At 49.8% G+C, this 13,836-nt stretch overlaps 1 protein-coding gene across 1 annotated transcript in view; it reads right to left on the reverse strand.

Annotated features, from left to right (window-relative positions):
• LOC311226719 (receptor-type tyrosine-protein phosphatase eta) overlaps positions 1-13,836 on the reverse strand; it is a gene marked incomplete at its 3' end in the record, with an annotated part of 102,669 nt that overhangs the window by 1,047 nt on the left and 87,786 nt on the right. The window contains exon 7 of the mRNA XM_084312131.1: positions 7,609-7,863. Within this exon, the coding sequence (XP_084168257.1) occupies positions 7,609-7,863 (255 nt within the window). The remainder of the gene's footprint in view (positions 1-7,608; positions 7,864-13,836) is intronic.

Genomic DNA, 13,836 nt, shown 5'->3' on the forward strand with positions numbered 1-13,836 from the left:
GGTAGAAGCCGCAAGCTATAACCGCAGGGAGGGCTAGGATGCTGTCAACACTTGTTCACAGGCATCTTTGGTTGAAACAGTCTCCCCTTGAGGAGGAGAGAAGACTTCCCCTCCTCAGGGCTCCCCTCTCTGCAGAGGGACTTTTTGGTCTGTCCGCAGGGGCGCGGGCGGTATTTGACCTGGGCCCCACACCGCCCCACACCACACAGCCAGAGGTGAGAGCACGGCCTCGCCAGCGGCTGCGGCGAGGCCCCCGACCGGCGGCCATGTTTCCCCCGCCTGAGATACCCTGGGCACAAAGAAAACAGGTGATCACAAGGCCGACAGCCTCGGCGGCCGAGGGATCGGCTACATTAGATGAGCACGCCCTAAAAAAACGTTGCCGTCTAGCTGTATCTAGCACGCTCACCAGTTACTCCCCCCCGCTACACTACGGGACACAGGGCTCTGATTTGTTCCCTTTGGCTGCGGGCCGCGTGCTTCCAGTGAAGCGCAAGCGGCCCCACGTTTTGCTTCTCATGGGGACAGGGGCTGACACCCAGTTGCTAGCTAGGCCTGGGTCTGCCTGTGAGAATGCTGTGCTGTAAAGCGGCTCCCACACCACACGTTCTGCGTCTGTGTGTGGTGAGCCTGGTGTTGTGTCTGTCGACAGAGCAGGGTTCCCTGTATCTAAAAAAGGTTGTCAGAGGGGGAACTCTAGGCCCAGGAGGTCGCAGCGTGAGTTGCCCCAGCCCCGCCCTCGCCAGGCCGGGTATCACGTTAGTGCCTCCCCCGACCGGAAGACGGCGGTGGTCAGTCAGGCACGTGTGGTTTGGGTGGTAGTAATATCACTACAGGGCTACGGTGTGTAGGGACTCGGGCAGTGTGGGGACCACACACCTTGCATGTCCAGCTGCAGAGCAGGCTATCCTCAGCAGTCTATGCCGGGAAGATGCTCAGCGGGGGAGCTTATGTCACCAGGGGTGATGGCCGCTCCCCCCGTATCAGACCGGCCCTTTCTGTCGGGGTCCCCCCTTGGGTGCGATTGCCTCGTTGGTAGAGTCAGGGTGTGATATCCCGGCTCCACGAGACACCCTGCTCGCGCGGTTGGCGAGTCCAGGGTTGGCAACACACAGCGGGTGGGACCGGGCCTCCTATCTACGGTTCCTGGCGGACCAGCGCCAGTTGGCGGCTGGGTGCGCTTTGGGATTATCATCACGTATGGTTACAGGAGTGCCATATATCGAGGTGGATGGAGAGAATGCTGAGGGAGGCCCTATTGTCAGGGTCCGCAGCAGTGACAGCTCTGGCCGACGAGATCCAATCTCTGTTGGCGAAGCAGGCCATCGTCGTGGTCCCAAAAGAGGACGCGATGTGTGGCGTTTACTCCCGGTATTTTCTGGTGCCCAAGAAATCGGGAGGTGTCAGACCTATACTGGACCTGTCCGCGTTCAATCTTCTGATTGTGGCAAGAAGGTTCAGAATGTTGACCGTCAAACACCTGTTACGCGCTGTCAGAGTGGGAGACTGGTTCACCTCCATAGAGTTCAAGTTCAAGTTTCTTTATTAGTTGTCATACAGAAGTACAGAATACTTTTATACAAAATGCTTCTTTCTGTTACGCTCCAGAGACTGTGCTAGACAAAAAAGATAAGTATAAAATAAAATAAGTATAGCAGTAAAAAATAAAAGTCACGTACGTAGACACAAGTGTTCAATATGTACATATGTACAATGTTCAATGCAAGTAGAAGTAACTGAGTTACCATACAATATACTATACAATATACTAATATACAATATACTATATAGTGCAAAGCAGAAATGGGATGAGGTACAATTTAGGTACAATTTACAGTAAGGTGTACTGAGGTATGGGTTGTAGTGCAAATTCTTTGCCAATCAATATAAAGTGTGTTTAGGTGTTCTAAAGTGTGTAAGTGGGTGCTGCAGTGAGTTGTTTGTTTAAAGTGAGTGTGTGCGTAGATCTGAAGGATGCGTATTTTCACATCCCGATCTTCCCTCCTCACAGGAAATTCCTACGCTTCCTTTTTCAGGGCATAGTGTACGAGTACCAGAGGCTGACGTTCGGCTACTCTCTGGCTCCTCGCACATTCACCAAGTGCGTGGAGACCGCGCTGGACTCTCTGCGTCGTCAGGGGATACGAATTTTATTCTACCTCGACGACATTCTGGTCCTCAGCCGGTCAGAGGAGATCGCCAGGTGGAACACCTCACCAGCCTGGGTTTTGCTGTGAACTGGAAGAAGAGTACTCCTCTTCCCAGTCAACAGGTGGAGTACTTGGGCTTGGTTCTAAGCTCAGGGCCCATGAGGGCAACCCTCTCAGAGCGGCGACGGGAGGATATTCTCAGCGCGATCAGGACGGTGACAGCGCTGTCCGTGATGTGCCTGCTCGGTATGATGGCATCTGCTCACACTGTGGTCCCTGTTGGCCTCCTCTTCATGAGGAGGATACAGAGGTGGTTTTCCAGGATGAAAATAGACCCGGTGAGAGACAAGTGGAAGCGGCTGATGGTTCCCGTGTCAATACTGGGGGATCTCGACCACTGGGGGAGACCTGGTGCCCTCACCAGCGGGGTCCCCATGGGCGGCAGGCTATCAAACGTCACGGTCTTCAGCGACGCCTCCCTCACGGGATGGGGGGTGACGTGTCGGGCCCATGTAGTAGAGGGCACATGGCAATTCCATGCTGCCCGGTCTGCTCTACATATCAATGTGTTGGAATTGAAGGCCGTCCTTCTGGTCCTCAAGCGGTTTGGCCGCCTTGTGGTGGACAGACATGTTTTGATCAGGACGGACAACACGATGGCAGCGTCGTATATCAACAGACAGGGAGGAGTACGCTCCCCCCATCTGCACCGGGCGGCGGTCGACCTTTGGCTATGGGCGTCTCTCAATCTGTGCAGCCTGAGGGCTCTCCACATCCCCGGCAGGGAGAATGTGGGTGCGGATGTGATGTTGCGGGGCGGTCCTCATCCCGACGAGTGGGGACTACGTCCAGACATAGTCAGGCAGGTCTGGGATCGGTTCGGGGAGGCCACGGTGGACCTGTTTGCGAGCAGACAGTCCCACCAGTGCCCCTTGTGGTTCTCGGTCAGTCGGAAGGACAACCCCCCTCTGGGAGTGGATGCCTTCTCGGTGTATCCGTGGCCCCCCCGGGATTCTGTACGCGTTCCCCCCCATACACCTGATAGCTCAGCTGTTGGAGCGGGTACGTCAGGAGCGCAGGACTTTGATCCTGATCATGCCGGACCGGGGCACGGCTGTGTGGTTCCCGGTCCTGATTCAGCTCTTGGTGGCCCCGCCGTGACCTGTTCCGTGGTCACCGCGGGCCCTCTCTCAGGCACGCAGAACCTGGAGGGGATGTGTCTTTTTTTTTTTTTACTTTATTTTTTAGCGTTTATCGCTTTTCTGGTCAAACAGAAACAGGTTGAAATGGGATGTAGAGCAGGGGAAGACATTCTGAGAAATGACGGCGGGTCCGGGAATCGAACTCGTGTCCCCCAGATCCGTGACGAGCACGGTTTTACCCGACGCAGAAATAGCGGCGAGATATGCGGTGAGCTACGGGAGCTCCCCGAGGGGATGTGTCTTAACCCTACTGTGGTTAACACCATCCGGAACGCGCGCACCCCATCCACTACCACGGTTTACGCAGGTAAGTGGCGTATTTTTTTTTTTTTAACTTTTTCTCCCATTTTCTATTTTTCTCCCACCCCAATTTTCGTATCATCCAATTCAACCCTCCCCTGTCTTTGAACGCTGTTTCATGCCTCCCACAAGCCGGCTGCAATGTGGACTAAGTCATACATAGCACGAGTCCCCGCCGATACTCGAGGTAACAGCAGTCGCATCTTTCCACCTGCGCGGCTCGATCTTTCAGCGTCAGGGATCTGGGCTTTGGAGGGGCCCCGCCCCCGTCGCTTCCTGATTCTACTGCGCAGGCGCACCAACCGACCTGTAGGAGTCGCTGTCCACAACGCCCAATCCCCACCCATCAGTTTCCCTCCCCCTAATACTGCCAATGTGTATTAGTGCCAGCTAAACTGAAAGCAATGTGGAGCGCTGGGCTCGAACAGGGAAGCGTACCTGTTCGAGCCCACTCTCCAGTATTCGTGTTGAGCGCCTTGCCCACTGCACCACGTAGCCGCCAAGTGGCGTATTTTTCAAGAGTGGTGTGAGGTTGGGGGCCTGGACCCAGTGTCCTGCCCCCTGGACTCTGTTCTTTCCTTCCTCCAGTCTATTCTGAATAGGCTGTCGGCCTTGACAGTGAGGGTATACGCCGCGGCTATATCCTCTTGTCACGTGGGTTTTGAGGGCGGTACGATGTTCAGCCACCCTCTCGTGAAACGTTTCCTGCTTGGCACTCGGCGTCTCAAGCCTGTGGGACGTTCTCTGTCTCCGAGTTGGGACGTCCAACTGGTCCTGGGCCGGTTGTCGGAGGCCCCGTTTGAGCCTCTTGAGCAGGCGCCATTGGATCGGCTGTCCTTTAAGACCGCGTTCCTTTTGGCCATCACCTCCGCTAAGCGCGTGGGTGAGCTGTGTGCTCTCTCTCAGTCGGTCTATTCGGACCGATAGCGGTGCGACTCTGAGGCCTAATCCAGTCTTCGTGCCAAAGAATATCCGGAGCTCTTTTCGCTCCAGGGATATTGTGGTTCAGGCGTTTCATCCGCCTCCTCACGCTAGTGGGTTGGAGGCGAGCCTTCACCTGTCGTGTCCTGTCCGTGCACTGAGGGTTTACCTTAGTCGGACGCAGGATCTCAGGGCTTCAACTGTTTGTTTGTTACGGTGGCCCTCGTGCGGGTAAGGCGCTATCCAAGCAGCGCCTGTCACATTGGTTGTGCAAGGGCATTGCCCTTTGCTACACGTTGGCTGGACAGGTTCCCCTTGGGGGCGTCAGGGCGCACTCCACTCGTGGTGTGGCGGCCTCTGGTGCCCTGTTAGGGGGGGCCTCTGTGGAGGACATCTGTGCTGCGGCCTCCTGGTCCTCCCCGGGTCCTTTCGTTAGGTTTGGGGGTTCTGTCTCCCAGGCGGTCCTGAGGTCCGGGACCTCTCCTGCATCCCGCCATCAGGTGGGCTAGCAGAGGTGTGTGGGTGTGGACCGTGGGGTGCTGTGTCACACGTGCTCCCGCCTGTGCTGTGTGTTCAGGGGTGCCTGTTTCCCCCTTTTCGCACTTTGGTGGAGTTGACTGCCTCCCCCCCTTCGTTAGGACGGGCGGGTGGACGGGACTCCCCTCCTCCCTGGCTGGGGCTTATGGGCCCTCAGGGGGTGCATTTATCGGGCCGCGTGTCCGCTCTGCCCTTTATCTCAGTAGCAGAGCGAGACGCGAGGCCAGTTGAAATGTAACGTATGGTTATTCTATAACCCTAGTTACATGATACTGGCTGAGCGTCTCGCTCTTAGCGCCCTGAGGTCCCTTGGAGGTTTTCCGCTTATGGAAATCGAACTGGGAAGGGTGAGGCGTTGTTTGTTTTTGTTTCTCGTGCACGCTAGGTGCGTGGAGATAAGGGGTTATCTCAGTAGCAGAGCGAGACGCTCAGCCAGTATCATGTAACTAGGGTTATAGAATAACCATACGTTACACATACACACATTCCTCATATCCCTCCTAGTTACACATACATACATTCCTCATATCCCTCCTAGTTACACATACACATAGTCCTCATTTCACCTCCTAGTTACACATACACACAGTCCTCATTTCACCTCCTAGTTACACATAACCACAGACCTCATATCCCTCCTAGTTACACATACACACAGTCCTCATTTCACCACTGCCTCTTTGAACTACTGCGGTCAGGCAAGCGATACCGGAGTCTTAAGGCGAGCACAGAAAGACTCAGAAGAAGCTTCTATCCCCAGGCCATCAGGCTGCTCAACGAACAATAAACACTATGCAACAACCATCAAATGCACACAGCACACACACCCACACGCACACACTCACTTAAACAAACAACACACTGCAGCACCCACTCTACACACTTTAGATCACCTAAACACACTTTACACTTTATATTTATTGGTAAAGGATTTGCACTACAACTTGTACACCTTACTGTAAATTGTACCTAAATTGTACCTCATCCCATTTCTGCTCTGCACTATATAGTATTGTATATTAGTACATTGCATAGAATATTGTATATTGTATGGTAACTCAGTTACTTCTATTCTGCATCGAACATTGTACATATGTCTATACTGAACACTGTGACCTTTTTGTACTTCTATTTTACATGCTATACTATTTTATTTCATACTATCTTGTCTAGCACAGTCTCTGGAGCGTAACAGTAAGAAGCATTTTGTATAAAAGTATTCTGTACTTCTGTATGACAACTATTAAAGAAACTTGAACTTGAACTTGAAACCTCCTAGTTACACGTACACACAGTCCTCATATCCCTCCTAGTTACACATACACATAGTCCTCATTTCACCTCCTAGTTACACATACACACAGTCCTCATTTCACCTCCTAGTTACACATACACACAGTGCCTACCACCGCAGAGACCCGGGTTAAATTCCCGGCAGCGGTACCTCTGGGCTTGGTCAGTCCGTCCCTACGAACACAATTGGCAGTGTTAGCGGGTGGGAATCCAGTGGGGTATGAGTCCTTGTCATTGCAATAGTGACTCCTACTGGTTGACCTGTTCAGCAGGGAGGGGGATCTGAGGGAGATAGCGTGAACCCAGTTACACCCTCCCCAGACTGAGAGTAGGGCAGCATGTGGTAGTCTGCACCCTCCCCAGACCAACAGTAGAGCAGCATCTGGTAGTCTACACCCTCCCCAGACCAACAGTAGGGCAGCATGTGGTAGTCTGCACCCGCCCCAGACCAACAGTAGAGCAGCATCTGGTAGTCTACACCCTCCCCAGACCAACAGTAGGGCAGCATGTGGTAGTCTACACACCCTCCCCAGGCTGACAGTAGAGCAGCATGTGGTAGTCTATACGCTCCCCAGACCAACAGTAGGGCAGTGCAACGACCAGGAGGGAATTGGCATAACGACTACATTTGGGAATGGGAGGAAAAGTACAAAAGCATAAAAAAAGAGTTTTAGGCGGCTGGGTGGCGCAGCGGACAAGGCGCTCGTCACCAACGCAAGAGACACTGGTATTGAATCCAGCTGTCAGCGTTGCTTCCGGCTTGGCCGGCCGTCATACTGGCTCGATTGGCTGAGTCAGCGGGAGGGAAGCCGGTGGGTGGGTCTGGGTGGGTCTGGGTCGTTGTGGACAGCGACTCCTACAGTTCGGTCGGGGCGCCTGCACAGCGAGGGAAGGATCTAAGAGAGGTAGTGTGACCCTTCCACATGTTACACTCTCTTAGTGAGAGTCCGCGCTGCCAGGTGAAAAGAAGCGGTGGGCTGGGTACACATGTGTTGGAGGAAGCATGTGATAGTCTCCGCCCTCCACCGACAGTAGGGGGTAGAGTGTGCAACGACCAGGAAGGGGATTGGGAATTGGCATAATGACGAACGAATATTGACATTGTCGGACCAGCACAACGATGCATTGATGTAATATAACGTCCTATAAAGACCTCCAAAGACTCCAGAGAGAGAGAAAGTACTCCAAAGCACGTTTTTACTCACGGGTGAATATGGAGCTCCTTTTTTCTTCGCTCTCCAGCTTTCCGTTCACCACGAGGACCGTGACCGCGTACTCCAGCGCCGCCTTCAGCTGGTGGAAGATAATGTGCGTTTCCAGGACGTCTTTCCGTTTCCGATTTTCTGCTTGGCCGCTCAGCGTGACGGTGAAAGACTCATAGCTCCCCGTGGGCAGGCTCCAGCTGGCGCTCAGACTGCTCGCTGAAGTTGACAAGTTCAAAACCTCGACCGGGTTCGGAGCTACGGGGGTGAGAAGGTGGGTCAGAGGGAGAGGAACGAAGCGAAGGCCCAATCACAGACACAGCATAAAGGAGTTTACATAGTTTACACAGTTTGATTTTTTCCTCATATTTTTGTATTCAGATACAAACTAGAGTACTAGACTATTACCCTGCCCATACCATCTATGTACAAGGGTTGGGCAATACCATCTAAGTACAAGGGCTGGGCAATATCATCTAAGTATAAGGACTGGGTAATACCATCTAAGTACAATGATTGGGAAATACCATCTAAGTACAAGGGTTGGGCAATACCATCTAAGTACAAGGGTTGGGCAATACCATCTAAGTACAAGGGTTGGGCAATACACCAAATATCACAATATTTAGAAGGACTTTTGAGGAATTTTATTTTACCATTTTAAAAGGACCTTTATCGATAACAATGGGTATATCACCATATCTGGTTCGAATATATTTTAGGCAGGGGTATAAAGTACTTGAGTAATTGTACTTTGTTACAATACTTAAGTTCTGTTTTGGGGGATTTGTACTTTACACAAGTATTATTAGGTTTGTATACTTGTACTTTTACTCAATTGCATTTCAGAGAAAAAAAACATACTTTTTACTCCTTACATTTAAAATGCAGACCTACAAAATACAAAGTTTCTCTGACCGAACTAACGTTAATGTTATTAATCCTGCGGCCGCAATTTATATAAAAACAGCCAATCAAATTGTGGTATCCTTGACTGTGTATTTCATAACAAAAAAATTGTATAATTAGAAAACCAAAATGCAAGAAGCCTGGTGTTGCTGAAGCGGAGTGTGACATGCTGGGAGAGGTTTCAGACAACCCCCACACAAACAGATTACTCAACTGTTAGCAGACTTCAGGAGACAGTCATTTCAAACCCCCACTCTAAACAAATGTACTTAACTGCTTAGAACAGAAGGAAACAGCCACTCAACCCCCACTCGTGTGACTGAGGATTGTATGGTAATGGGGCCACAGCAGACCAGCCCAAACTAGATAACAAGAAGAATGTGCTTACAGAATGTTAAGACTGAAACTAATTAAACCATATTAGAAAAAAGGTATTTGAATGCCATTTAGAAATGTCAAACTAATTATGAAGATAATAGTGTCATTTCACTCCTGGGGTAAACCATATAGAAAATAAGGCTTAATTACCAAAGCTTAGTCTGGTAAAATACGTATCAAGTTATCTATTAATCAACTGTTTAGTTGTGGCGATAAGAAAGTAGTGAGCCACAACTACTGAACCGTGGATCATGTTAAAAACCCGGCGCCGCCAGGCCATAGGCACCATAGGGCGCGGTTGGCCAGTGGAGATGTCGCAGAGGAGAGTGGCATTAGCTGTGTCAAACACCACATCCTCCAGCTGCAGTGCAGTAGGGCCCGTCCGGTAGGCCTGAATGTCCGAGTCTGTGGCCTGGTCTGCCGCCATGGCGGCATAATCGAGTCCCAAGTGGACGGACCCGATGACCCTAGAGAGGCAGTCGGCGACAAAGTTGTTCTTGCCCGCCACGTGTTGAATGTCCGTGGTTAACTCGGAGATCGCCGATAGCTGCCGCTGCTGACGTCCCGACCACGGCTCCGAGGTCTTGGCCATGGAGAACGTCAGCGGCTTATGGTCCACAAAGGCAGTGAACTGGCGGCCTTCCAACAGGAATCTAAAGTGCCTAGTGGCGAGGAACAGACCCAGCAGTTCCCTGTCGAAAGTACTGTACTTACGCTCGTTGTCGCGGAGCTGTTTGCTAAAAAAGGCCAGTGGCTGCCAGGCCCCGCCCACCCACTGCTCGCACACCGCCCCCACTGCATAGTCAGAGGCGTCTGTCGTGAGGGCGACCGGGGCAGTGGGAGAGGGGTGCGCCAGCAGAGCAGCGTTGGCTAGCGTGGTCTTGGCAGCCCCAAAAGCGCTGTCCATGGTGTCCACGCCCTGTGCCGGCAGGATGCTGCGTTGTGCGCCCGAGTCCACCAGCAGCCGCCGGCCGGACAAGGAGTCAGTGATGAACAACAGCTTGCAGTCATGGCCGGCACCCACAGCCACTAATGAGCGCCGGCCCTGGCGTTTCCCTGCCCCTTGAAGCTGCATGGCTTGCGACACTGCTTGGTCCTGTCCCCAAACCTGGCATGGTAATAACAGAGCCCGTCGTCGGGTTGGCGTCGGGCTGTCACCGCAGCCGCGGTGTCTGTATAAACATCCAGTGGTGGGGCTGAGGTGCCCTGGTGGGGCAGCAGTGCATGGACAAACTGCTGCTGCCTGTTGGCCAGGAAAACCCTGTCTGCTTCTGCAGCCAGGCCGCGACAGTCTTTGGTGGAGGAGAGGAGGGAACTGGCCAGTGCCGTGCGCACAGGCACTGGAAGCTGCCGTAGAAAAATGTGCGTGAACAGAAAGGAGGGATCTGCTGATCCCAGCACAGCCAGCATCTTCTCCATTAACTCTGATGGTTTGCCGTCACCGAGGCCGTTGAGGGACAGCAGGCGGTCCGCTTTCTCTAACTCTCACAGTTCATACAGCTTCAGAAGGAATGTCTTTAGCGCATTGTACTTGTCAGCTGCCGGCAGATCCTCCAACAGCATCATCGCCCGTGCCGTCGTCGAAGCATCCAACGCCGACACCACATGGAAGTATTTGGTTATATCCTGCGTTATTCCTCTCAGCTGGAATTGGGCTTCGATGTGTTGAAACCACGGCCGGGGATTATGCTGCCAAAAGTCGGGCAACTTGACGGTCGCAGCGTAAATGTTCATATTAGCGTCGTTAGCATTCGGCGCGGGTGCTTGGGGGTTGCGCGACGCCGTTGTCTTGAGACATAATGCTAATGCTAATTTAACGTTAACAAATGTTCTTCACAGGGTCACCAATGTGGCGATAAGAAAGTAGTGAGCCAGAGACGTAGGTCGAGTTGAGTACTTTACTTATCCTGCACATAGCATTTACAATAACAACAACCCGTCACCCGGAACCGGAAGTGGCATTTAACCTTTCCCCTAACCAGTACAACCCACACTCTTAAAGGCACAAGCCCACCTTGGTGAATGTCTCTTAATATAGGTCACCACATAGTATCAAAATGTAAGCAAAAGAGTAAAACTGTGATAATACTGGAAGAGTGTAATTCATAATACACTAGAGATACTTGGTAAAATGTTTAAATAGGAGATGCCTCTGTGGAAGAATGCTATAGCAGCAAAGGAGGGGGCCAAAACAGACCCCTTTCTGTTTGCTGCAGGACAACACACGACGAGGAGATCGGTGGGGGGGCAGACAGCCCCCACAGAAGATCACCTGATTGGAATGCAAGAAACAGACGGCCCCCAAATAATCAAGAACCAATTGGAACAGAACGCCAAATATATAGAAATAACTGATTGGCTATGGACCAAGTCAAATTATGACATCAGTTTGAGTATAAATGATAAACGCATTGTTAGAGAGACAGGCCAGACCCCCACCAGGGGGTTCTGCGTCTCTCACTACCGCCCATCCAGAGACTACTGTGAGCTGATTGCATGTGAGTAAATCATGGAAACACCATTGTTGTTTAGGTTATATGCAGTAACGCACTGTATATCTGTATGTCGTGTATGTTATAAATGTCATGATGAATTGAACATGGGGGACCCTGATGTAGGGCTGGGCGATATGGCCTCTAAATGATATCATGATATTTTTTGGCCATATCACGATACACGATATGTATCGCGATATTTTGACATTTCCTCTAAAGCACTTAAAAATGCTTGATTTAACCCTTTGATGCATACAGTCACGCCAATATGATGATTATAATAAGTCCCTGCAACATATGTTTGCATTATTAAACCATGAAGATGCTTTAAAAAATTATTTTGTGAAAATGTACTAAGAGTAGTCTACTGACACACTAATAAAAAAAATTATTTACATCTAAGACCATTTATATAAAAACTCTTGGGTGCCTAAGACTTTTGCACAGTACTGTGTTTTCTATCCACTTTAGCCAAACACATATATATATATATATATATATATATATATATATATATATATATATATATATATATATATATATATATATATATATATATATATATACACACTACTGTGAGAAAATAATAATCACACACAAAGGGATAATGGCTTATAGCAGACTTTATTAGCAGACAAGATTTTAGAATATTTCAGATAATGAAATTAAATGTTTATATCATCAACTATCCAGTTAGTATTTATACTGTAACGTTTGGCTACTTTAAATCATTGAATGTAGAGAGAGAGCGAGAGCGAGAGCGAGAGAGAGGGCGAGAACGCGCGAGAGCCCCCCCCCTCGGGTTTTGTTCTAGGTTTGCGTTTTGATCGTCTAAGCTGCCGTAGGTGATGATGTCACACTCGAATGTAAACAGGAAGAGTTTAACACACGGAGATGACAACTGGATGATATAAAGAAACGAATAACCAATAAATATGAAGTTATGTTTAAACTTCTGTTGTCAAGCGTTGTCAATATAACCAACCCCATTTCCTCACGAATGGAACTAGTGTTGTGGAGTCGCTTTGAGCATTTTCTTTGACTTGACTATTTCTATTATTGAAGTGGTATTTTTATAACGAACATTTACGGAGACAGGTGTGGAGTCTTGTAGTCTCAAACTCGGCGAGCCAGGCCGAGATTGATTGATTGATTGATTGAAAACTTTATTAACAGATTGCAGAATGGGTACAATACAGTACAGCTCAATACACACAATTGTTAAGGGGATGCAGACCAGAGAAAGACTTTCGTCTTGTTTCCACCAGGGTCCCCCATTTTCAATTCATCAGGACATATATGACATACATGACATACAGATAGTCAGTACTGCTACATCTATACATTTATGACATACCAGATTTGCAAATACAGTACTGTTTGTGATACAGAAGGAGTCAAGAAAAGGGAGTATATACATTTGACGTAGAAACTGTACATTGGAGGAGGTTGGGTGGGGGGGGTTGGGTACACTGGGATATTGACAACCATACTGGGTAATTTACATTGGAGGTGGTTGGGGGGGGGGGGGGGGCACACTGTATAAGCAAGCAAAACTGTACATTGAGGGGGGGGAGACTCTGTACAAACAAACAAAATTGTACATTGGACTATTGACAAAACCATACTAGGTAAATGACTGTACATTGGAGGGGGTTGGGTTAGGATATTTACAGGGGCCAGTGTTGAATTGCAGTCTCCCGTAGGTGTCTCTTGAGAGAGGTTTTGAAAGTGGGTAGTGATCCACATTCCTTTACAGCTTTGGGTAGGGCGTTCCACATTGATGTGGCATAATTGCGAAACGTGTTTAGTCCCTTATTTGAGCCGAATCTGGGTTTAACATGATTTGTGGAGCTCCCTCTGGTGTTGTGATCGTGGTATTCACTGACCTTTGGGAAGTATTTTGCCATGTACATGGGTACCTTGGTCGTGTAGTGTATCTTGTAGACCAGGCCCATTGCAAGTTGCTGTACTCTGTCATCTACTCTAAGCCATCCTAGGTTGTCAAAGTGGGCAGGGGTGAGGTGGGTTCTAGGAGTAAGGTCAAGCAGTAGTCTGACCAGTTTGTTTTGAGATGTTTGTAATTTTGTTTTTAGCGCCTTTGAGGTGCTTTGGTACCATGAGGTGCAAGCATAGTCGTAGTACCCCTGAATGAGTGCTCCTGCCAGAGTCTTCAGGGTATTCTTGTTTACCAGAGAGGAGATCCGGTACAAGAATCGAGTTCGTTGGTTGACTTTTTTTATTACATTGGATGCCATTTTGTCACAGGAGAGATTAGCCTCTAGGATGGAACCCAGGTAGGTAATTTCATCTTTCCTTGTGACAATATTGTCACCCACTGTAACTGAGAAGCCGTCGGTCTTGCTGAGTTTGTTATTTGAACCGAAGAGAATGGACTCTGTTTTGCCCATGTGTAATGATAGTTTGTTATCAGCGAGCCATATGCAGA

Source organism: Notolepis coatsorum (genome assembly GCF_963971535.1).
Source record: "Notolepis coatsorum genome assembly, chromosome: 4".
NCBI lineage: Eukaryota > Metazoa > Chordata > Actinopteri > Aulopiformes > Paralepididae > Notolepis > Notolepis coatsorum.